General features: G+C 38.1%; 1 protein-coding gene across 3 annotated transcripts; it reads left to right on the forward strand.

The window, feature by feature from the left end:
• Positions 1-543: 543 nt before the first annotated feature.
• Positions 544-22,961, forward strand: DUSP19 (dual specificity phosphatase 19). 3 transcript variants are annotated; one of them, XM_016950145.3, is made up of 4 exons: positions 544-1,471; positions 5,831-5,877; positions 9,349-9,501; positions 17,741-22,961. In XM_016950145.3, the coding sequence occupies exons 1-4, from the start codon at positions 1,246-1,248 to the stop codon at positions 17,966-17,968; spliced, it is 654 nt and encodes a 217-aa protein (XP_016805634.1). In that variant the 5' UTR covers positions 544-1,245; the 3' UTR covers positions 17,969-22,961. The 3 variants fall into 3 exon arrangements, with proteins under 3 accessions (XP_016805634.1, XP_016805635.1, XP_001160177.1); XM_016950146.4 differs by having other exon boundaries at positions 9,467-9,501; XM_001160177.6 differs by lacking the exon at positions 9,349-9,501.
• The last annotated feature ends 423 nt before the right edge of the window (positions 22,962-23,384 follow it).

The following is a 23,384-nucleotide window of genomic DNA, read 5'->3' on the forward strand; positions in this document are numbered from 1 at the left end:
CATTTAAATACCATCACCTTGAGGTTTAAAGCTTTAACATATGCATTTTGAAGGGACAGAAATATGCATTTTGAAGGGACAGTCAATCCATAACAGTTGAATGTTTTTATGTCAGAAAGTTTCAACAACAACACAAATTTTAATATGTGGTATTGGAAGAAAAGTTTTCATAAGTGCAACTTCTTCATTTTATATATGTGTTTATACATTGTGTTGAAATTCATTTAAAATTACATTTACTTTAATAGGGGTTTGAAAAATTTCTCTTTAAAGGAATCTCGTGATTTCTTTTGCAAAACTTTTTTTTGGTAATCAGAATCATCGTTCTATAATTTATTTATCTGTTTTACAAATTTGGATGCTTACACAATTGATTTTCTTAATTCTTCGTATGGATGGACTTGCTGCAATTCTTATTTAGGATGTATATTTACTGTATGAAATGAAAATGTAGGCTGAAAGTCAGAAAATAAATAAATTTTAAGCTCTTGTCAATCTACATATATGAGCATAAATTTTAAAAAATATATCTTTTTTCCCAGTTTATTTAAATTGTTGCCTCACAAATATGCACAACAACTTTATCTAGTAAACGTTCCTCTTGCATTAACAGCAAAAGCAGAAGGTGTGAAGGATACAGGAAGCGAGAAATAACTTTTAACGTCTGCTGTAGCCCTCCTGGACTAGCCTAAAAGCAGACAGGCAGGAAAGGCTTTGGGACATAGGGTGATTTGCAAGGTGACTCCGCCGGTCTCTTTCAAGCGGGAGCGATACACAGGTCAGCCCGGATCGTCTATGGTCACTGCCGTGACACTAACAGAATATATCAGAAAATCACTGCCTTTAAAGAACCAGGACATATCATTCCTCTCTCCAACGAAGTCTTATATTTTACCATTCTGCGTGTATTAGAAAGCTAAATTTAAACAGCAACAATAAGAAATCTTCCCCAGTGGATCCCTTGAGCCTTTCGGGAAAATGCAGGTTTCTGGCTGACAGGAAGGAGAAACAGCATCCAATCGGCACTTGTGTCTCAATGACCAATCATATTTCGCCTTACATTGCATCGCTGGGATAAACGGAGCTGGACGACTCAGTCTCTTGGTCTGTGGCTGCTGCGGTTACCTGGATGGGCGAGCACCTCTGAGGCTGTCTTTGTTACCTGGGCAATAAGGGACTAGCAGTTCAGCCGTTTTCTATGCCTGCTGGATTTGTTTGTATTTGTTCCCAGCCACTGCTCATGTAATGTACTCCCTTAACCAGGAAATTAAAGCATTCTCCCGGAATAATCTCAGGAAGCAATGCACCAGGGTGACAACGCTAACTGGAAAGAAAATTATAGAAACGTGGAAAGATGCCAGAATTCATGTTGTGGAAGAAGTAGAGCCGAGCAGTGGGGGTGGTTGTGGTTATGTGCAGGACCTTAGCTCGGACCTGCAAGTTGGCGTTATTAAGCCATGGTTGCTCCTAGGTGAGTATATCGACTTGCCACTAGATCATTGAGTCCTTTTAGCCAGATTACGTTCTCATTTTCCCCCTTTATGCGTAATAGTCTGTATTATCAGCTATCCTGCCGAAAAGCTGAACTGTTTCCTTTTTTGGATATGGAACTTCCATTAGCCAGCTAGAGCCGTTTCTGCCTCACAGTGTACCCATAAGAAGCATAGATGCTATTCTAGTAGCACTTGGCACTGCATATCTGAATTTTAGAAAAGCTTTCTTCCCGTTTCTCTAACTTCTCTGGAGAATAACACATTGATGTTGTGTTTTCTTGGCTTATAAAAAATACAGCTTAAAAAAAAAGGAATGAAAAAAGAATGTTTGTATCAGGCAGAACTACAAGTGACAATGGTTAAAGTTATAGAAAAGTTAATACTCGAAATAGTCCTGTGCTTGCTGGCCTGCGCAGCTCTTACAGACCGTGCGGAATACATGCCTCCTGTGGCCACGTCTGTTCATGGTGTCTGTTTTTGGAGTGTTTAAGAGAAGGAGATCTTAAGATCTTATGATTTATTTCGTATTATGGAAATACTGAGCCCCTATACAAGCATAGTTCACAAATAGCAAATGAAGCAAGGTTATAAAAGTGCAAACTTGTTAATTTGGCAAGAATATGGTATGGTGTTCTTAAAAAAATAGTCAAGAATGTTTGCAAGTACGTCTGAATTATTTCTATTTATGAATAGAGAAATTAAGACTTGGAAAGACTAAATGACTTGTCACTATGCAGCTAAGGCCTTCTTGAATAGAGAGAAGACTGAGAAATAGCCCAGGTGCTGTTCACCTAGTGTCTTACTCCTTTGAGGAATCCTGTGAAGTAGGGATTATCAGCTTTGTTTTACAAATAGAAACCAGGATTTAAAATTGGTGAAGTAATTTACACAAGGTAACACACCTGGTAAATAACAGACGTATGCATCAAGCCCAAGTCTGATGGACTCCTGCTGTCCATTGTTATACTAGGCTGCCTCACATAGACCAAGTTTTCAATCCTGCTCCGCCTCTAATTTACTAGATTAGCTGGTGCAAGCCATTTATCCTTTCTGGTCCTCCAAAAAGCCATTTGTAAAGATGAAGTAACAGTATCTGCTTATGTCATAGGATCCTCCTGAGGTTGTTGTAAAAGGTTTTTGATGCAAATCAATTGCAGTATACATATAAGTTATTAAATATTATATGAATTGTTACATAGGCTGTCTTTAAATTCACCAAATAAATGTCTCTAACTAGTTTCTACAGCCCCGTGAAAAACTGTACCATATTCTTGTCACATTTACAGTGAAAAAGTGAGTTATTTAGGTAATCTGAAAAGTTCACCTAGGCCTTGCTCACCATATCTAGGAAAGAAAATATGTCCCGGCACATTTTTCAGTTATTTTGGCTTCCACTGTAGTAATCATGGCTTGGAATAATTATGGTAGAATTTTCATATATCATTCACCAATTTAGGGTCTTCATGAACTTTGCTTATTACTATTATTTGTGGACTTACCCAAAGTGAACTGATCAAGGTAGTGTTCTGAGATTGGGGTTGGAAACCTCCCCAGGATAGTGGGAGAGTCCTGGGAGGAACTTCTGAAGCTAGCCCTAATAAGGTCTTCTCTCTGGAATGGGATACTTTCATCAGGAGCAACCTCCTCCCTTCTGAAAGCTCACCTTTTTCTGCCTAATTACAAGTGCCTCATTCCTAAAGGACCCATGGGTGGTTCCACCTGCAGTTCTTCTACATGAATGTTGAAAGAGTTGTTTCTGACCAGACTTAGTTTATGTCTGGGAGACTGGGGTTGTTTGCAGGTTGGTTCTAAGAGCTTCTTTCACCTCCTCAAAGCGACACAGCTTCCTCCCAGCATCGCATGCCAAACAACTTTTGGTTTTGGTGATGAATAAAGAAAATGAAGAGTTGTAAAAATGTAATCTTTTTTAGTTCGTAAACTCTAAAAAGTGACTGCATTTAAAAAATATTACATAGGCCCTCGAACCATTTAAAAATGGAGAAAAGATTTTAGACAGCATTTTTGTCCTAGGCTTTGAACACTATATATAGACAGATAATTATTTATTATTTATTTATTTATTTTGAGATAGGGTCTCAAAATAAATCCAGGGTGGAGTGCAGTGGCACGATCTTGGCTCACTGCAACCTCTGCCTTCCAGGCTCCAGCGATCGTCCCACCTCAGCCTCTGAATAGCTGGGAATACAGGTGCACACCACCATGCCTGGCTAATTTTTTGTACTTTTTGTAGAGATGCGGTTTTACCATGTTGCCCAAGCTGGTCTTGAACTCCTGGGCTTGAGCAGTCTGCCTGCCTTGGCCTCCCAAATTTCTGGGATTACAGGCATGAGCCACCACGCCTGACTAAACCACCAAATTTCAATTATTTGAACCTATTTTTTCCTCTGGAGTTGGTTAGGGCTTTCTACATTAGAAAACAGAATTTTAAAAAAATTATGAAGTATTTCAAATTTATAGAAAATTACAGAAACTAATAGACAATTATGTATATACCATTCAGCTTTAACAAATGTTAATATTTTGATAGGCTAACTTTTAAGTATAATAAAGCTGAATGTGAGCTCAGTAACGAACCTGTAAGCTTGGTATTATCAAGAGGATATTGGCCAAACAGCATACTTGCTGGCCTTTCAGCCACCTAAAATCACATAATAAAAGTTGGCTGAATTCCCAGATGGGTAACTTAAAAAAAAAAAAAGTTTATGAAATAGAACCTAATTCAGGAAAGTAAAATACTTGAACTCTTTAAACTGTGAAACTCACTTTATTTTGACTAGTTATTCTCCATATGAACTTGCTTATTAACTAGAGCCAGTTTCCAAGTGTGGGAGATCTGGGAAGCCGGCTGTGACAGAAAGAGATTGTAGAAGGGCACAGCCCTAGTGATACATGGAGTGTGGGTGGGATCCTGCAGACCAACAGCATTTGCTCTAAGCTACTGGGTGTTCCCAAACCAGCTGGCACAAAGTCATCTTGTGGGTGTGTGGTTTTTGTAATATCCTTTTTTAAGTTACAAAATAAAGAGATGTTTATTGTAAAAAGTCAGAATGAGCATAAAGAAGAAAAAAAAATCACCTGCAACCCCATTATTAACATTTTGTTCTATGTATACCTCCTTTCCATTTTTTAAGCATATACATATTTTTTGTTGTTATAAAAATGGATGATGGTATTTTGTAACCTGCTTTTATCACCAGATACATTGAGAACATTTTTCTTTTCTTTTTTTTTTTTTTTTGAGACGGAGTCTCACTCTGTCACCTAGGCTGGAGTGCAGTGGCACGATCTTGGCTCACTGCAACCTCTGCCTCCCAGGTTCAAGCAAGTGTCGTGCCTCAGCCTCCTGAGTAGCTGGGATTACAGGCATGCACCACCATGCCCAGCTAATTTTTGTATTTTTAGTAGAGATGGGGTTGTGCCATGTTGGCCAGGCTGGTCTCAAACTCCTGACCTCAAGTGATCCACCCACCTCAGCCTCCCAAAGTGCTGGGATTACAGACAGGAGCCACCACTCCTGGCCAAGAACATGTTTCCATGCTATACATATTTTACCACATTTCTTCTTTCTCTCTCTCTTTCTCTCTCTCTCCCTCTCTTTCCCTTCCCGTTCGTTCCTTCCTTCCTTCCTTCCTTCCTTCCTTCCTTCCTTCCTTCCTCCCTCCCTCCCTCTCTCTTCTCTTGTCTTGTCTTGTCTTGTCTTTTCTTTTCTTATCTTTTCTTTTCTTTTGTTTTCTTTCTTCTGGCTGTGTCACCGAGGCTGGAGTGCAGTGGCATAACCATAGCTTACTGTAACCCCGAATTCCTAGGTTCAAGGGATCCTCCTGCCTTAGCCTTCTGAATACCTGGGAATACAAGCATGCACTACCATGTCTGGCTAATTAAAAAAATTTTTTTTCTATAGACAGGGTCTCACAATGTTGTTCAGGCTTACATTTCTTATTTCTAATGGTGGTAATGGCTGTATGTATTTCACTACACAATTATACCATTTTTTATTTAATGCAACAGCTATTATTGAGCTTTTAGTGTTCTTTTGTTTTTGTTTTGTTTATATTACAAACAATACTATGGTGAACATCCTTACAGCTAATCTTTGCAACATCTATAACTTTTAGGACAAATTTTTAGAAGTAGGATTTCAGAGTCCAGGAGTTTATGTAGGATGACTGTTATCAAATTGCCCTTCAGGAAGTTGGACTAAGGTCCTTCCAAGTTGTTGGTCTTTTTTTTTTAATAACAGAATTGCTGTAGAAATTTATATAAAAGTTCAAGATGATTATATTTGTGTTCAAGGTGGTGTCATTTATTTCTTCTAGGGTCACAAGATGCTGCTCATGATTTGGATACACTGAAAAAGAATAAGGTAAAAAAATGCTTTAAGTCTGGCACCATATACATAGAATATTTTAATTGTTTTATTTAGGAAAAACTGTATTGGTCCATCTTTGGTATATTATGGAGTTTATTTGGTAACATTTTGGCTATCATTTCAATAGAGTTGAAAAATAATTGGCACATAATTCAAATATGTGGATCTGTAATCTGTCTTTCCAGTTTTACATTCTTCTTGATCTCCTTCATGTACCCTCATGAACCTGACCTTGGAGGTATGTCTTTCTTGCCTGTGTTTATGTAGTTCCTCTGTGTGGGATAGACTTTCCCTCATCTCTGCTTGTCCAAGACCTGTCCATACCTTAAGTCCCAACTCACATACCACGTCTTCTGTAATGCCATTTCCAGCCACTCTACTCTATACAACTGATGTGATTTATTACATATTTACTCAAAAGAATTTTTAGCCCTCTACCATTTTTTTGAGTACTGTTTCAGGTCATGGAATTGCTGTAGTTGAAGGAGTGCAAGAGATTCTTGTTCACTTGAAGCGTATGACCTAAGGGGCAGAGACAGAGAAGAGAGACAAGCAGCTACCGAACAGCGTTTGTGTGCTTTGATGGGGAAGTGCAGGGTGCTATAGAAGTGCATAGGAGATGATGCTCTTAACCCATGTTTGGTTTGGTTTGTTTTTGGGGGGATAAGTGAGTCAGGGGAGACTTCCTGGAGGAAGTGATATTGAAGTATTTCTCTGAAGAGGCTAGGAAAGGAGTAGACAGCCTGTAATCCCAAGGCTTTGGGAGGCCAAGGCAGGAGGATTGGTTGACCCCAGGAGTTCAAGGTTACAGTGTGCTATGATTTTGCTACTGTACTCCAGACTGGGCGACAAAGCAAGACTCTATCTCAAAAAAAAAAAAGAAAGTAAAGTGTTCATACAGAATAAATGATATGTGTGAAGGCCCAGAAGCAAGAGAAAGGTGGATGCTTTCAGGGACAGAAAAGTTCAGTGACCCCGGAATAGAGAGTGTGAGAAAGAAGGGCACCAAGAGACAAGGCCAGAGAGAGAGGTAAGCATGAGCCAGATCACAAAAGGCCATGTAAGCCAAAGTTAGTTGTGTGGACTTGATCCAAAAGACTATGGAAAGCCACTGAGAAGTTACCCAGAGATGTAACAAGGTCAAATTTGCAGTTCAGGAAGATTTCTCATTAGAAGCAGTGTGGAAAATTGATTGGAGGGTTGCTCAAGTTAGAGATGGAGAAACTGGTTATAAAGCTATTGCAGTAATCTAAGGAAAAGATGATAATGGCTGAGATTAAGATTTAGTGGAGATAGAATTAGATAGATGTGAGGGGTTTTTTAGAGGGTAGAATTCTTAAAATTTGATTACTTATGAGGCAGGATAGGGAGTGGGGCTAAGGGAGAAGGAGGAGTCAAGGCTGATGTCTAGCTTTCTTTGGTAACTAAGTAAAGTTATCGTTCCATGAGATTGAAAGCAACGTAGAAGGAACAGGCTTTGAAGGAGAAACAGTGTGCTCAGTTTTGAACATGTTAGATTTTGGGTGATGTGGATCATCTAGGTGGGTGGATATGTAGGGTCTGAAGTTCAGAATAGAGGTGAATATATAGATTTAGGAATCTTCAGCTTTTAAGTAGTTACTGAAACCATTAGAATAGATGAAGCTGCCTGGGGAAAAGTGTAAAGTAAGAGAGAAGAGGGCCTATGACAGAATCTTATCACAGAACTGATAAATTGAGGAATATCACCCTATATGGAATGATCAAACAAAGAAGAGTCCGCAGTGGGAAAGGAGGATCTAAAAGAGGCCAAAAGAAGGTAAAACCAAAAGATGGTGTCATGGAAGCTAAAGAGAATAGTGTTTTAAGGAGGAGAGAGTCAGCAATGTCAGATGCTGTAAAAGTTTAAGTACGATTAGGACTCAATTATGTCCATGGGACTTGGTGACAGAGAGGTTGTTAGTGCGTTTGGTGGAAACAGTTTCATTTGAATTGGAGGCCAAAGCCATATTGCAAAAGATTGAGAAGTGAGGAAGTGATGGCAAAGGGAAAAAAAAAAAGAGAGAGAGGAGCCATAGGTGAGGAGGGGGAGGGGAGAGCTTTGAGCATGTTTTAAGGCTGATGGTAGAAGAAGGAATTGAAGATACAGAAAAGCAAGAATTATGACTATAGGGAGATGCCAAGAAAGTAGGAAGCACTGTGACTCCAAGCACAGGTTCTGGAATGAGCCTTATCGAAGATGCACGAGCACATCCTTCATTGTAATCAGAAGGCAGAGGGGAAGTACAGATGTGGACAAGGTTGTTAGGTTTTGTTTTTTGTTTTTTGTTTTTTTTTTTGAGGCAGAGTCTCGCTCATTTGCTCAGGCTGGAGTGCAGTGGCATGATCGTGGCTCACTGCAACCTTTACCTCCTGGGTTCAAGTGATTCTCAGCCTTTGGATTATCTTAATAGACTGTCTGCCTGGCTTTCTTCCACATGGTTGGTGGACTCTAGGAAAAGGGGCTCAAATACATAGATGCAAGAGGAGGAGGTTGCTCAAGTGTACCATCTGAAAGAAAATATTTTACAACCACACCTCCCCTTACTTTTCAGCCAGATTGGTTCATCAGAATCTCTGGGTGTGAGACCCTGTGTTATTGATAGTTTTTAAGAGTTCATCAGGTGACTCTAATGTGCAGTCATCCTGGAGAACCATTTTATAAAGTAAAGAATATGAAGGAAAATAGGGAAATAATTCTTGAAAGGGAAGTTGTATACCACTGATACACTTCTCCTATTTAAGTTTTTATATGGATATTCACAGATTAATTCAACAAAGATTTTAAGCATTTTCTGCTAAACTCACTGCTCATTCGCTTATAACACTAAGTTAAACATGGTCCCTACCCTCATGGAGTTTCTAGTGCAGCGAAAGAGAAAAACAATCTCTAAATGGCATGAGCTATAATAGGGCAAGTCCAGGGCTATGAGAATATATAGGCCAGGTGTGGTGGCTTATACCTGTAATGCCAGCACTGTGGGAGGTGGAAGTGGGAGCATCACTTGAGGCCAGGAGTTCGAGACCAGCCTGGGCAAAAAAAGTGAGACCCGCCCCCCCTTCTCTGAAAAAAAAAAAAAAAATTAGCTGGGTGTGGTGGTACATGCCTGTAGTCCCAGCTACTTGGGAGGCTGAGGCAGGAGGATCACCTGAACCTAGGAGTTCAAGATTGCAGTGGCCTATGATTGCATCATTGCACTCCAGCCTGGGTGACAGAAAGAGACCCTGTCTCTGCATGATGATAATAATAAGTTAAAAGAGAGAGAGAGAGAGAAAACATATAGTAGAAGGAGCACTTCTGGTGTGGGATTGAAGCAGTATTATCATTCAAGTGAGTCGCATTTAAATTTTTTACCTTTCTTGTTATAGATATCAACACCCCAGTCTCTTTTTAGGTAACCTAATTCATGGGATTTAAAACAATCATCTTTTTTCTTTCTCTTTAAGGTGACTCATATTCTTAATGTTGCATATGGAGTTGAAAATGCTTTCCTCAGTGACTTTACATATAAGAGCATTTCTATATTGGATCTGCCTGAAACCAACATCCTGTCTTATTTTCCAGAATGTTTTGAATTTATTGAAGAAGCAAAAAGAAAAGTGAGTTTTGTTTTGATCCATAGTTCTGCAGAAGCAGAAATTTGAAAGTGTGGCTCCATTACCCAATCTTTATTATTTTTATAATGAATCTCTAAAAAACCATTATGAAATTTCCCTTCTAACAATATTTCATTATTTCCTACAATTATTTGGTTAATTGCTCTTTTTTCAATGAGATGTTTAGTTTCAACATTAATTCAGACTATAAAACAGAGACTGCTCTAGACTTGTTAGTGTATTTATGATGATTAATATGCATTTGATTTTAATGAATGAGATAGTTATTGTGAAACTATGCATTTTTAGCAGTAAAATTTTAAGGCACTCTAAGGACTAAATGTGTATTGCTTTACTTAGATTGTATGAAAGTGCTGATCAGAAACTGTCTGTTGGTTTTCTGAAGTTAGAAGACCAATAGCCAATGTCATATAGTACTTCAATCTTGTTATTGAAGTCAACATTCTGACAGGCAAAGTTTCTAGGTTGGCTGTTATCAATAATTATTCCTTGAAATGTCATCATTTTTAGTCAGCAAATAATTCTTACGGACTTTATGTAAGATACGTAGTTGGGAAAGTAGAAGCATTTACAGAGAGAAATAACTCTTCTGGAACACCTAACAATGACAGGATTACAATCAGGTTTAATTGAACTCTGGCCTACCTTCTCTCCCTTTATCTTTTCTCCTTCCCATTTTCTCTTCCTCTCTCCCTTCTTTCCTTTCATTTAGTAATATTTATTGAATGCCTTAGGTGCCCAGCACTGTTCTACATGCCTTCCTACTAGACTACCCAGAAAATATAAAACTATTCAATTCTACTGTTCATCAACTTTACTTAATAGCAGATACAGTCATGCACTGCATAATGATGTTTGGACTGCATATATGATGGTGGTTCCATAAGATTATAATAATGTATTTTTACCATACCTTTTCTATGTTTATGTATGTTTAGATACACAAATACATACCATTGTGTTACTGTTGCCTACAAGTCAGTACAGTAACATCTGAACAGGTTTGTAGTCTTGGAGCAATAGGCCATACCATTCTAGGTTTGTGTGAGTGCACTCTGTGATGTTTACACCACGAAGAAACTGCCTAACAACACATTTCTCAGAATGCATCACCATTGTTAAATGATGCACGACTGTATTTGGATGGAAGCAAAGGAAGAGGTTTTTTTTTTGTTTTTTGTTTTTTGTGTTTTTTTTTTTTTTTTTTTTTTTTGAGATGCAGTCTCACTCTGTCGCCAGGCTGGAGTGCAGTAGTGTGATCTCGGTGCACTGTAACCTCCGGCTCACTGCAACCTCTGCCTGTCGGGTTCAAGTGATTCTCCTGCCTCAGCCTCCCAGGTAGCTGGGACTATAGGAGCACACTGCCACACCCGGGTAATTTTTTGTATTTTAGTAGAGACAGGATTTCACCGTGTTGCCCAGGCTGGTCTTGAACTCCTGAGCTCAGGCAGACCACCTGCCTCAGCCTCCCAAAGTGCTAGGATTACAGGCATGAGCCACTGCACCTGGCCAAGGGAGAGGTTTTCTAATTCAAAGCCTAATATTGGCCATTCTGTTTTCTTGTTAAAAAATTTACAGGCTCTGGATTGTAACATTCCAGTGTGTGAGTTAATAGTTTTAAAAATAAAAAGGATGTTTCTGTATTGGCTCCTTCTCTAAGGAGATGTAGAATATGCCAGAGATGGCAAAGTATAGATATCATCCATATTCATATTAACATTAGAAGAGATGTAAATGTTGCAAGTAAAAATTAGAGAGGTTAATCATATCTAGAAAGAAAAGCAAGAGATTGAATATTCTAATAAGCTTGGAATTTTAAATAAATTTAAAAAATAAAGTTTGCCTTAATTTGGGCCAGTAAATTAGAGTGGATTTTAGCTTGGCTTTCCTAAAAATAAAGCCTGAGATGAGGATTTAGAGCTGATGCTTAATTTGAGAGGTACAATCTCTAGGCAGTGAGAGTGGCAAGAAAGGAAAGTGATTCAAGGTGGGACGAGAAGCAATACAAAGTGATGCCTTTACCCTGCTGGGCTCATTTCACAGTGAGCTGACTGTTGGCTATTCAGCAGGTACAGCTACTCTACCACCCAAAATACCTCTGGACAGGCAGTACAAAGAAACTGCACCTCAACCCAGCCTGGAAGGGAGGATTTATCTGCCTGGCTTCCTGTCAGCTCCTGTTTCCCATTGGTCAAAGTTTGCCAGTGGGGATATAACCAACCCCACAATTCTAGGTTATAACATTCCACTCCTTCAGCAGCCACCTCGAAGCCAAATCTAACACCCGGTAATACAACTTTTCAACCAAGTTGAGAATTAGAAAATCCAGAACTCAGAGTACGCCTGTCTATACTGTGGACACCATGGAAGAAGAGCTCCTTCTTTGACAGGCAAAAGTGAAAGCAGGGGAGAGCAGTCAGCCATGGAGGTGGTAGCCGAGGTGGAGCATGCTGAGAGGGTCTGTGAGATGGCGGCACCACAGGAATCTGAGGAGCTGCAGAAAATGTTTCTGATAAGATGAATTAGATTTCAGAAATATGTTCTACCCTCTCAAGCCTTGTGTTTTATACTGGGATCCTAACCTCAGCCAATATTTCCCTGCCCTGAAAACTCAGTGCCGTGACACAATCTCAGCTCACTGCAGCTCCACCTCCTGGGCTCAAGTGATTCTCCTGCTTCAGCCTCCCTAGTAGCTGGGATTACAGGTGCGCACCACCATGCCTGGCTAATTTTTGTATTTTTAATAGAGACGGGGTTTTGCCATGTTGGCCAGGATGGTCTCAAATGCCTGACGTCAAGTGATCCACCTGCCTCAGCCTCCCAAAGTGCTGGGATTATAGGCATGAGCCACCATGCCTGGAAGGCTAATATATATTTAGTTTTAGCAATAAAAATTCTTGAATTTTTTTCATTTTTTTAAGAAAAGATCTCTTCATGCCTTTGTCTATTTTATATTCAAGTATTGTTAAATCTAATTACTCAGTGAATTACATGTTTCAAAACTACCTTTCTAGGCTATAGTTTGTTGTTTTCATCTTTTTACATACCGTTGCCAAATGGAATGGATTCCATTTCCTAAGTCTTTACTCATTTCCCTCTGTACTTGCAAAACTCTATTTGGCTTCTCTGTCCTTCCTTTATGCCTAAAGGGTCAGAAATACACCTGAGAAGAACAGTAATGGTAACTTCTATAGCCCAAAGAGTCCTTTTAGGAACTACATTGATTTGTCCCCTCTTTTTATGTACAAAAGGTACAAAGTATAACAATGTGTATTTGATATTTCATGTTCATTGTGTATAAGATGTGATTTTAAAAACATGACGTAAGTAGTCCATGTTCTTTGTAGAAAAAATGGAAAATGCAGATGAAAATTAAGATACTTCCACACTTAGATATAAGCATTGTTAGCATTTTGATATATTTTTCTAGACCTATATATGTATTTTTATAAAAATAGTATCATACAGTTTATATTCTTTTATAGCCTGCCTTTTTTTGGGGGGGGGGCAACTTCATGACTTTATTTGTGGTACCTGTGCTTTATCTTGAAAATACCTTCTCCCCCTGTCCCAGACAGCGGGCTGGGAGGGGGCAGCAAAAAATAGAAGACGTCCCTCCCTATTGCACATGGACCCTATGTACAGGCCCACCTGGCTGAGGCCAGCAGGCCTCTTGGCACATTCTTGGATCCCTGCTCAGGAGGGGAGGGCTGACGGGGTGCTATCACATGTGAGATCGGGAACTCTGGGCGGCCACTTTGGTCCTGGGTACTGATATTTGCACTTCTTGGTCCTCAGTTCCTTCCTGGTCCTGTCTCTGGCCCTAGTCCCCTCTGTATAGCCTGCTTTTTATACTTGATGATTCAAATCATTTAAAATTTTTGCATAGTATTCTGGTAGTTGGTGATTCTATAATTTATCTTATTTCCTGCTATGAGACATGTAAGCTGTTTGTAGTTTTTTGTTCAATAGAAGTAAAAGTTCATTAGAGAGACATTATGGGTCTAAATAAGTACCTAAATTCACGAAGTTTTTAGATGCTTCTGTTACAAGTAGAGGGTCATGACTGCAAGTTGTCCAGGTTCTTGGCATTTTGAACAAATAATTGGACAAAACGCCCATCAAAGCAAAGAAAGAATGAAGCAACAAAAGAGCAAAAGCAGGGATTTATTGAAAGTGAAAGCACACTCCACAGTGTCGGAGCAGGTCCAAGCAGCGGCCCAAGGGACAGGATACAGAATCTTCTTGGGTCCAAATACCCACTAGAAGTTTCCCAATGGCCACTTCATGCTCACCTTATGTAAATGAAGTGGTATCCTGCAGTCAGTCTGATTGGTTGGAGAAAGCAGCCAACCAGAGGCTGAAGTGAAGTTACAAAGGTCATGCTCCTGTGCAAACATCTGATTGGTTGCAAAAAGCAACCAGTGAGAGGCTAGGGTGAAGTTACAAAGTTATACTTCTATGCAAACGAAGACTTGGCCTGCAATTAGTCTGACTGGTTGTGGACAGCAAATTTCCCATCTGCATGCAGAAAAGGTGAGGGGTTTGCAAAGGCAGTAGCCCCCGGTGCTTTTGTTACTTAGGTGTGGAAAGTTAGGGTTTTCCTTTGAATTTAGTTCTGGGAAATCGGAGTAAAACAGCCTTAGGTTCCCTGCCACCAGACCCTATTCTCTTGCTTTACTTCTTCCATTTTGTTTCAAAGCAGTCTACCCATCACTTTTTTGTATTTGTCATATTTACATTCCCCTCTACTACTGTGGATAGTCGTGAGTGGACTGTTCTGACCTGTGCTCCTCAAAGTGTTGTCCAGTTTGCTACCAGACCTCTGCAGGATAAGAAGGTTGTGCCTGAATATAAACCAAGACATTGCTTAGTTCTTTGAGAGATTTTGGCTACTCCCCCACCCCACCCAAACGCTGAACTAAGGAGTATATTTTTAGTGACAATTGATTTTCATTCCACTGCAAAATTCTTATTTCCTCATAGGTGGCTGTCAAGCACTTGCAGACTATCACATTATACCCAAGGTTTTTTTAAGTTCTGGGGCACATGTACAGGATGTGCAGGTTTGTTACATTGGTAAACGTGTACCATGGGGATTTGCTGCACTTATCAACCCATGACCTAGGTATTAAGCCCAGCATGCATTAGTTATTTTTCCTGATGCTCTCCCTCCTCCTACCCCGCCTAACCCCGACAGGCCCCCAGTTTGTGTTGTTCTGCTCCATGTGTCTATGTGTTCATGTTGTTCAGCTTCCACCTATAAGTGAGACATGCAGTGTTTGGTTTTCTGTTCCTGCGTCAGTTTGCTAAGGATAATGGCTTCCAGCTCCATCTGTGTCCCTGCAAAGGACATGATCTCATTCTTTTTATGGCTGCATAGTATTCCATGGGGTATATGTACCACATTTTCATTATACAGACTATCATTGATTGGCATTTGAGTTGATTCCATGTCTTTGCTATTATGAATAGTGCTTCTGCCCAAGTTTTTTTTTTTTTTTTTTTTTTTTTGAGACAGAATCTTACTCTGTCAACCAGGCTGGAGTGCAGTGGCATGATCTCAGCTCACTGCAACTTCCGCCTCCTGAGTTCAAGTGATTCTCCTGCCTCAGCCTCCTAAGTAGCTGGGATTACAGGTGCCCAGCACCACGCCCAGCTAATTTTTGTATTTTTAGTAGAGATGGGGTTTCACCATGTTGGCCAGGCTGGTCTCAGACTCCTGATCTTGTGATCCACCCGCCTCAGCCTCCCAAAGTGCTGGGATTACAGGTGTGAGCCACTGTGCCTGGCCATGCGGAAGTTTTAATGGAAGTTAAATATAAGGAAAAACACCTGGGCCTGGCTCAGTTACTGTTAACAAATATTAATTACTTATTCTGAGAAGATGTGAGGGATACACATTGCTGCCCTCAAGGAGCTTGCAATCTAGTTGAAAACTATAATAGCACAAGAACAAAGACAACTCTATGAAATGGAAATAACATAGCATAATTACTATCTGCCTATAGGTTACTACTTGCCCATAGCAAAATGGTGATTTTGAACTTTTGAAAGAACACTTTCCTTTCAGAAATGCAGAACAAATGTATTCACTTAGCAAAAAGTTATGGAATAACTACTATATGCCAAGAATTGCACTAAATACTAGGCATACAAAGATGGCTAAGACATTCCTCATACCCTCATTTCACTTGGAAAGAGGCAGTCTTAGAACAGAAGTCAGAATTAGCTATACCAAGAAGAGCAAAGGTCTTCTAGGCATAGGACAACAGCAAGTGCAAAGGAAAAAAAAAGTGGTGTATAAATTGTTTGTTACTATTTTGAGCTCTGGAAAAGGGATATAAAGCCAATAATTTCTCTGGAAATACTTTCAAGGACAATATGATACCTAAGGAATAATCAAAAGGTAGAAAGTAGGTAAATTGAAAAGCTGTAGAAAAACAGCTATTATATAAAGTAGAAAGAAGAAAATAATATCATTTTAAAACATTAGCTAAAATTGGATGCACAATGTGTAAGACTGAAAATAAAGCTAGTTTCATGTTCAAAAGCCTATGTATGCATCATAAAGTAAAGCCGACTAGTATATAAGCAGGAAATATTAAAAGTGACATTGAAGGGTATCTCTTGCTTATTAAGCTTATGATTGCAAGTTTCTTTGGAGTATCTAATTAATTTGTTTTATGCTAAATGAAGTTCATTAATAATTTTCATCAGTTACTTTAATATAATTTTTAAACATCTGAAGTTTTGTAAAAATGGGCTATTGCTACAAAATGAGAAAAGTTCCCAAGGTGTATAGTGAATATTTGTGTTTTGCTTTTCTTATATAGAAACTGTTGAAGTTTGAAAATGAGTCATAAATATCTATAGAAAACAGTAATATCCCATAGTAATGTAAGATGTGAAAAAAGAAAACAATTGATATTGTCCTTTTTTATATGAGGATTTTCAAAATGTTAACTAATTTTGTTATTAATCATTTGGCTTTCTTGAAAAGAGATGCACTTGCAAATTTATTACAGCAGATCAAGGAAAGGAGTTTTGCAACAGATGTATGAATCGGAAAACTGCCTTGCAGAAGTAAAATAATCCAATGAGTCATAACAATAGTATTGTTAATATGTGCTTTGGGTAGAGGGTTTTCAGTAGTATATTTTTTCCCTCCTGCTCTCGTCTTTTTTTGTGTTGTACCAAATAAAGAATCAAGAAATGAAGTAACTAAAATGTCTAATTCTGGAGGGTGTGCTCACAGTTCACCACATTTCACTTAGATCATTAACTTTTTAAAAGCTTCAGATAGGCCAAGCTGTATCAATGCTGTCCCATCAGATCTATCACATTCATTATTAATACAATATTGCCTCCATCAGCATTGGTCTTGCACTGTGTCTCTTTTCACTTGGAAAGTATCATTTGCAAGTTACCTGAAATGTTTTTCATTTATTGACCTCATGCTGGTATGTGATTACCTTTTCCACTTCACATTGTTATGAGCTATTTGTGTCACATTTTACTACCTCATAAGTTTAAATATTTTTAAGTAACTTTCTGCCAGAATAAAATATGTGCAAGGGTAGAAAATTTTTTCCTTGCTGATTATTTAAACAGATTTGCAAGCCATTGACACTAGCTTATTTATGAGAACACTAAGTATACTCTGGAGTATTTCTGGCTTTCTGTTTAGCTTATAGTTATGATTTTATTTTATGTTTCCACATATATTTCCTGTGGTTTTTTTCTTATTTATATACACTTATCTACTAAGTTGTTAGGTTTTATGTGTACTTTACTGATACATTTGGCTACAAAGTTGTTAGGTTTTCATGTGTACTTTACTGATACATTTGACTACTAAGTTATTAGGTTTTTATGTGTACTTTACTGATACATTTGGCTACTAAGTTGTTAGATTTTAATGTGTTCTTTACTGGATTACTTTAGTTTAATGAAAGATACTGTTCCAGAATTCCAAACATCATTAAAGCATTTCAATCATGGGTTAGTAGGTAAGGGAGGTACAGGTTGATTGATTGATTGAGTTTCCATTTGTTGCTGGTAATGAATTTTATTTCAATAATCAAATAAATTGAATCAAATAAATCGATAAAACTGAATATTTACTTTATACTTTCAAGTAGTATAAGAATGTGCAATTGATATAATAACCTTTCTCAAATGAATAATGAAGATTTTTGTTTGATTTTTTTTTTTGTAGGATGGAGTGGTTCTTGTTCATTGTAATGCAGGCGTTTCCAGGGCTGCTGCAATTGTAATAGGTTTCCTGATGAATTCTGAACAAACCTCATTTACCAGTGCTTTTTCGTTGGTGAAAAATGCAAGACCTTCCATATGTCCAAATTCTGGCTTCATGGAGCAGCTTCGTACATATCAAGAGGGCAAAGAAAGCAATAAGTGTGACAGAATACAGGAGAACAGTTCATGAGTTGCATTGTAGCGGACAATGGACAACTGTAGTTTCTGAATTGACTTCTATAGCCATCTTTTCCCTTTTTTGGAGAGTAGACTAGCAAAACTCCCTTTTTTCTCTTGCCTTTTTTATGCATAAATGGAGGTCAATTTGATTGTCCTGACCTACTGTATAAGTAAATTTCAAATGTCATTACTTTCTCTTTGTTATTATAATGTGTGATTAAATGCTTTTTTAAATTGCTAAGGGAAAATAACAAAGTGTTAGTAATCATTGCTTTCTGTAGAAGAAAAAGGTTTAAATTTAAAATGTGTATTTAGAGCATGGAGAGAATCATTTAATGAAGCCTATTTTTCTGTTCCAGCAACTGTTTTTATGAAAGAAAAACTTGAAATGCTACTTAACTTACTATTTCAAAGGGAAGTATATTTCTTTTTAAAGAATCTTTTTAAGATTAAAAATGAATACCTTAAATCTCCCAAAAGAGATAACCAGTATCTGAAGGTTTATACAATATTTACACAGTGGCTACAATATTCACAAAATTCTTATGTTCTCTTATGAAAAATATACACTTTTCATTTTGTCTTCTTCTTCTTTTTTTTTTTTTTAGATGGAGTTTGGCTCTTGTCACCCAGGCTGGAGTGCAATGGCGCAATCTCAGCTCACGGCAACCTCTGCCTCCCGGGTTCAAGCGATTCTCCTGCCCCAGCCTCCCAAATAGCTGGGATTATAGGTGCCTGCCACCATGCCCAGCTAATTTTTGTGTTTTTAGTAGAGATGGAGTTTCACCACATAGGCCAGGCGGTCTCGAACTCCTGACCTCAGATGATCCACCCACCTTGGCCTCCCTAAATACTGGGATTACAGGCGTGAGCCACTGCATCCGACCTCATTTTGTTTTTTTCAATTCTGTTATCGGCATTTCTTTCTTTTTTTTTTTTTAATGTATAAGTGTTCTGTCATACGTTATTGTGAGCTTTGGTTCTTTGAACAGGTGATCTATTCTCTTACATTTTGTGCTTTTTATCTTGGGTGCCTAGCATTCTGTTTTTTTGATCCTATGTTATAATTTTTTGAGAAAATGTTTGATACTGCAAGATCATTGTTTAGTGGTCTGTTTTCTACTTCAGTATTCTACCAGAGAACATATTTTTTAGGGGAGAAGGGTTATGGTTTTGTAAAAAACTTTAAATATACTTTTAGGAGACCCACAATCATTTACAGTTTTATCTTTGGCCTTTGAATAGGTTCTTTTTTCTTTAATGTCTCCGTATTTGCAGAACTGAGCTCTGTACATTATAAATTTGCTTAAAGATTTTGATTTTTTCTTCAGAATATGGTATACTTAAAATTAATTAATTAAGACAGTTTCTTTTTTCTTTTCTTTTTTTTTTTTTTCGAGACAGGGTCTTGCTCTGTCACCTAGGCTAGAGTGGAGTGGCATGAACACAACGCACTGCAGCCTCTACCTCCTGGGCTCAAGCAGTCCTCCCACCTCAGTCTCCTGAGTAGCTGAGACTACAGCTGTGCACCACCACATCTGGCTAATTTTATTTTTATTTTTGTAGAGACAGGAGTCTTGCCATGTTGCCCAGGCTGATCTCAAACTCCTAGGCTTAAGTGATCCTCCCGCCTTAGCCTCCCAAGTGCTAGGATTACAGGCATCAGCCACCACGCCTGGCCTGATAGTTTCCACATAGTTTTTCATGACTTAGAAGATATCATTGCCATGTAGGTTTTATTTTTAAAAGTCTTGAGCTCTTCTTAAATATACATTATAGAGAGCAAGCATAGATGGAAAGTGCATATTGAACACATCTGTGCATTTGAGAAGGCAGGCTTTCATATGCTGCCATGAGCAAAAAGTAGAAGTGATAAATGCAAGTTATGTTTTGAGATTGCTTACACCGTGACAAGATGCCATCACTTGTGATGTTATGAACTGTTATAAACTCTTTGCTTCTGCTAAGAAGCAGTCTAAATATAATCAACGTACAGTGAGCTCTTTGAAGCCAACCAAGGCAGGCAGAACCCTCTTAAATATGAGACTGATGTATAGGTTCTCTCTATGGTCAGTATCACTGGATAAGCCTTCTCCTTTCATAAGAAAGGATGTATTTAAATACATTTTATTTTGCTAAATCCTGTTTAGTTTTCAGCCATTAAATGTCACATGAAGCCTTGATAGAATTTGTTCATAATGGATCATGTATTATTATTATTTTTGAGATGGAGTTTTGCTCTTAATGATATTATTATTATTTGAGACAGAGTTTTGCTGTTATTGCCCAGGCTGGAGTGCAGTGGCGTGATCTTGGCTCACTGCAACCTCTGCCTCCCAGCTTCAAGCGATTCTCCTGTATCAGCCTCCCAAGTAGCTGGGATTATAGGCATGTGCCACCATGCCCAGCAAATTTTGTATTTTTTTTTGGTAGAGACAGGGTTCAACCATGTTGGTCAGGCTGGTCTCGAACTCCTGACCGCAAGTGATCCACACGCCTTGGTCTCCCAAAGTGCTGGGATTACGGTGTTAGCCACTACACCTGGCCTGGATTGTGTATTATTTATGTCTGTAGTTTATATGCTTAGTTGTTGCCTATAGTGATCTGGGTAAGATTCAAACATTTATCTTTTGTATCTTCTACAGAAGTGCTTTGAGCATCAAATTTGTTTTAACGTTAAATTGTAGTTTGCTGTATTAAAATAGATCAATGAATATAATTCAGTCTTTTAGGGGCACCAAGTAAAGCATAAGGTCATATATACTATACAATATGTTTATTGCACTTCCCATGGGGATAAATCACTCTGTCATTCCTAGTTATTTTAAAAAAAGAACTTTATGATTACAGTCCTCTTTCTCACATACTGCAAACTTAAAAGATACATACACCAAATATAGGTCTGTTTTAAAGGAGAGGAAAAATAGTTCAAGGAGTTTTTGCCTCTTTGTTTTTAAATAGATTATTCTGCCATTTTTTAAAGGAAAGGGAAAATGAAAACAGCATGTCTTTTTAAACATTGAAAAGAAATATGGAGGCTTTAAACCGCAAACTGAAAAAGCTGAGTAGAACAAAGGCAGTGGAGCATACAATACAATTCTATTTATTTGAGGTTAATTGAAGTTAATAATTTTTAAATTTTTTTCTAATTTTATGCTTTAAAATAGGTTTCTGATTCCATAAAATTTGAATAGAAAACTCAAGAAGTATGTAGATTTTTGAAAAACCCAAACAATATTCTTCTTAGATTTTTGGAGGCAAAATTTAGACCAGTATACTAATTCAAAGACAAATATTTCAGAGGAAGTGGAGTATAGTATTTAACATTTTGTTTGCAATTTTACTTTTTCTTCCCTTCTTCCCTATTGAACCTTGATTAAAATGTATGAATACAATACTTGGATTTTTTTTTTCAGCTTAGACTCTGATAATTTCAGTGGTAGTGGGGAAACCTGAATTTGTCAGCATGATTATTTGTAACTCAGATTGTTCAAATGTATATAGAAGGTCCCCTTCAAGTGTTGTTTCTCCAAGTAGTCATAAATGTAGCAAGTATAAATCAGAATATCATCTTATAATCTTACAGAGTTAACCTAATGAGTCAATACCTTTATAAGCAAAACCATGATAAATTTAAAAACAACAGAAATGTGGCATGATTACTTATTTATTTGTTCCAGGTGACTCTAAATAGTTGATTTTTCTGCCTGAAGGATCCTGAACATATTTAGTTACCCTGTAGTTATTTAGGAATTTAAACCAGAAGACTTTGAAGTTGTATATTCTTGCAATACATAAAATGACATTATAATCAACAAACTTATGGTTTGTTTCAATTGATGCACACAAAAAATAACTTATAGTTAGACTTTTCTATTTCAAGTAAAGCTTTGAGTTACTTATTTTTATACATATTCATCATGTACCCTTTATTGTTTCTAGGTGTTGATATACTTTAATAAAAATGATATGTTTAATATTTCCCCATTAATATATTTCTTTGAAGCTATTTGTTTTAAAAGATGTAACACTTATTTGCTGTCAAATTCTGAATTAAAAAATCTGTTGGTGGCCAGGCGCAGTGGCTCATGCCTGTAATCCCAACATTTTGGGAGGCCAAGGAGATGGATCACTTGAGGCCAGGAGTTCAAGACCAGCCTGGCCAACATGGCAAAACCCCATCACTAAAAATACAAAAATTACCCAGGCATGGTGGTGGGTGCCTGTAATCCCAGCTTCTTAGGAGGCTGAGGTAGGAGAATTGCTTGACCCTGGGAGGTGGAGGTGGCAGTGAGCCGAGATAGCACCACTGCACTTCTAGTTGACAGAGTGAGACTCTGACTCAAAAAAAAAAAAAAAAAAAAAATGTTGGGAAGACACACAATTTTATATTTTAAAATGTAAGTTAGTTTAGATCTATGAAGATTTGTTGTTCCCGTCTCTTCAAGAAATGAAAAGCTGGCTGGGTGCAGTGGCCTGTAATCTCAGCATTTTGGGAGGCCGAGGCAAGAGGATCACGAGGTCAGGACTTCAAGAGCAGCCTGGCCAATACGGTGAAACCCTGTCTCTACTAAAAATACAAAAAAAATTAGCCGGGCGTGGTGGCACACGCCTGTAGTCCCAGCTGCTTGGGAGGCTGAGGCAGGAGAATCGCTTGAACCTGGGAGGTGGAGGTTGCAGTGAACTGAGATTGCACCACTGCACTCCAGCCTGGGTGACAGAGCGAGACTCTGTCTCAAAACACAAAAGAGAAAAGCTAAAGTAAGAGCATATAATTGGCATCACTGTGGACAGATTGTCAATGAAAATTCAATAGAATACCTTATTTAAGGTAAGAGAAGATGCTGAGTTACTGTCAGATTAAATTACCCTACATTCTAACTATGACTGCATTGAGATTATTTGTACATAGTGTGGCAGCCACCTCCCACGCTCATGCAAACAGGCTGTTATATCTTTGTAATAGTTATTTAAAAATGTACAATAAATTATTGTTGACTGTAGTCACCCTGTTGTGCTATCAAATACTAGATCTTATTCTATCTAGCTATATTTTAATACCCATTAGCCATCGCACTTCTTCCCCTCATGCCCCCACTATTCTTTCCAGCTTCTGGTAACCATCATTCTACTGTCTATCTCCATGTGTTGAACTGTTTTAATTTTTGGCTCCCACAAAGGAGTGAGAACATTTGAAGTTTGTCTATCTGTGCCAGTCTTATTTGACTTAACATAATGTCTTCCAGTTCTATCCATGTTTTTCCAAAGGACGGGATCTTATTCTTTTTTATGGTTGAATAGTACTCCATTATATATATGTACTACATGTTATTTATCCATTCATCTGTTGATGGACACTTAGGTTGCTTCTAAATCTTGGCTATTGTGAATAGTGCCGCAATAAACATGGGAGTGCAGATATCTCT

The sequence above is a fragment of the Pan troglodytes genome, chromosome 13 (genome assembly GCF_028858775.2).
Source record: "Pan troglodytes isolate AG18354 chromosome 13, NHGRI_mPanTro3-v2.0_pri, whole genome shotgun sequence".
Lineage (NCBI taxonomy): Eukaryota > Metazoa > Chordata > Mammalia > Primates > Hominidae > Pan > Pan troglodytes.

Excerpts from the sequence above, each read along its gene's own strand:
- DUSP19 (XM_016950145.3), top strand. The coding sequence starts at position 1,246 with ATGTACTCCCTTAACCAGGAAATTAAAGCATTCTCCCGGAATAATCTC. Across the intron at positions 5,878-9,348 it reads ATACACTGAAAAAGAATAAG|GTGACTCATATTCTTAATGT; the intron begins GTAAAAAAATGC and ends TTTCTCTTTAAG. Across the intron at positions 9,502-17,740 it reads TTGAAGAAGCAAAAAGAAAA|GATGGAGTGGTTCTTGTTCA; the intron begins GTGAGTTTTGTT and ends TTTTTTTTGTAG.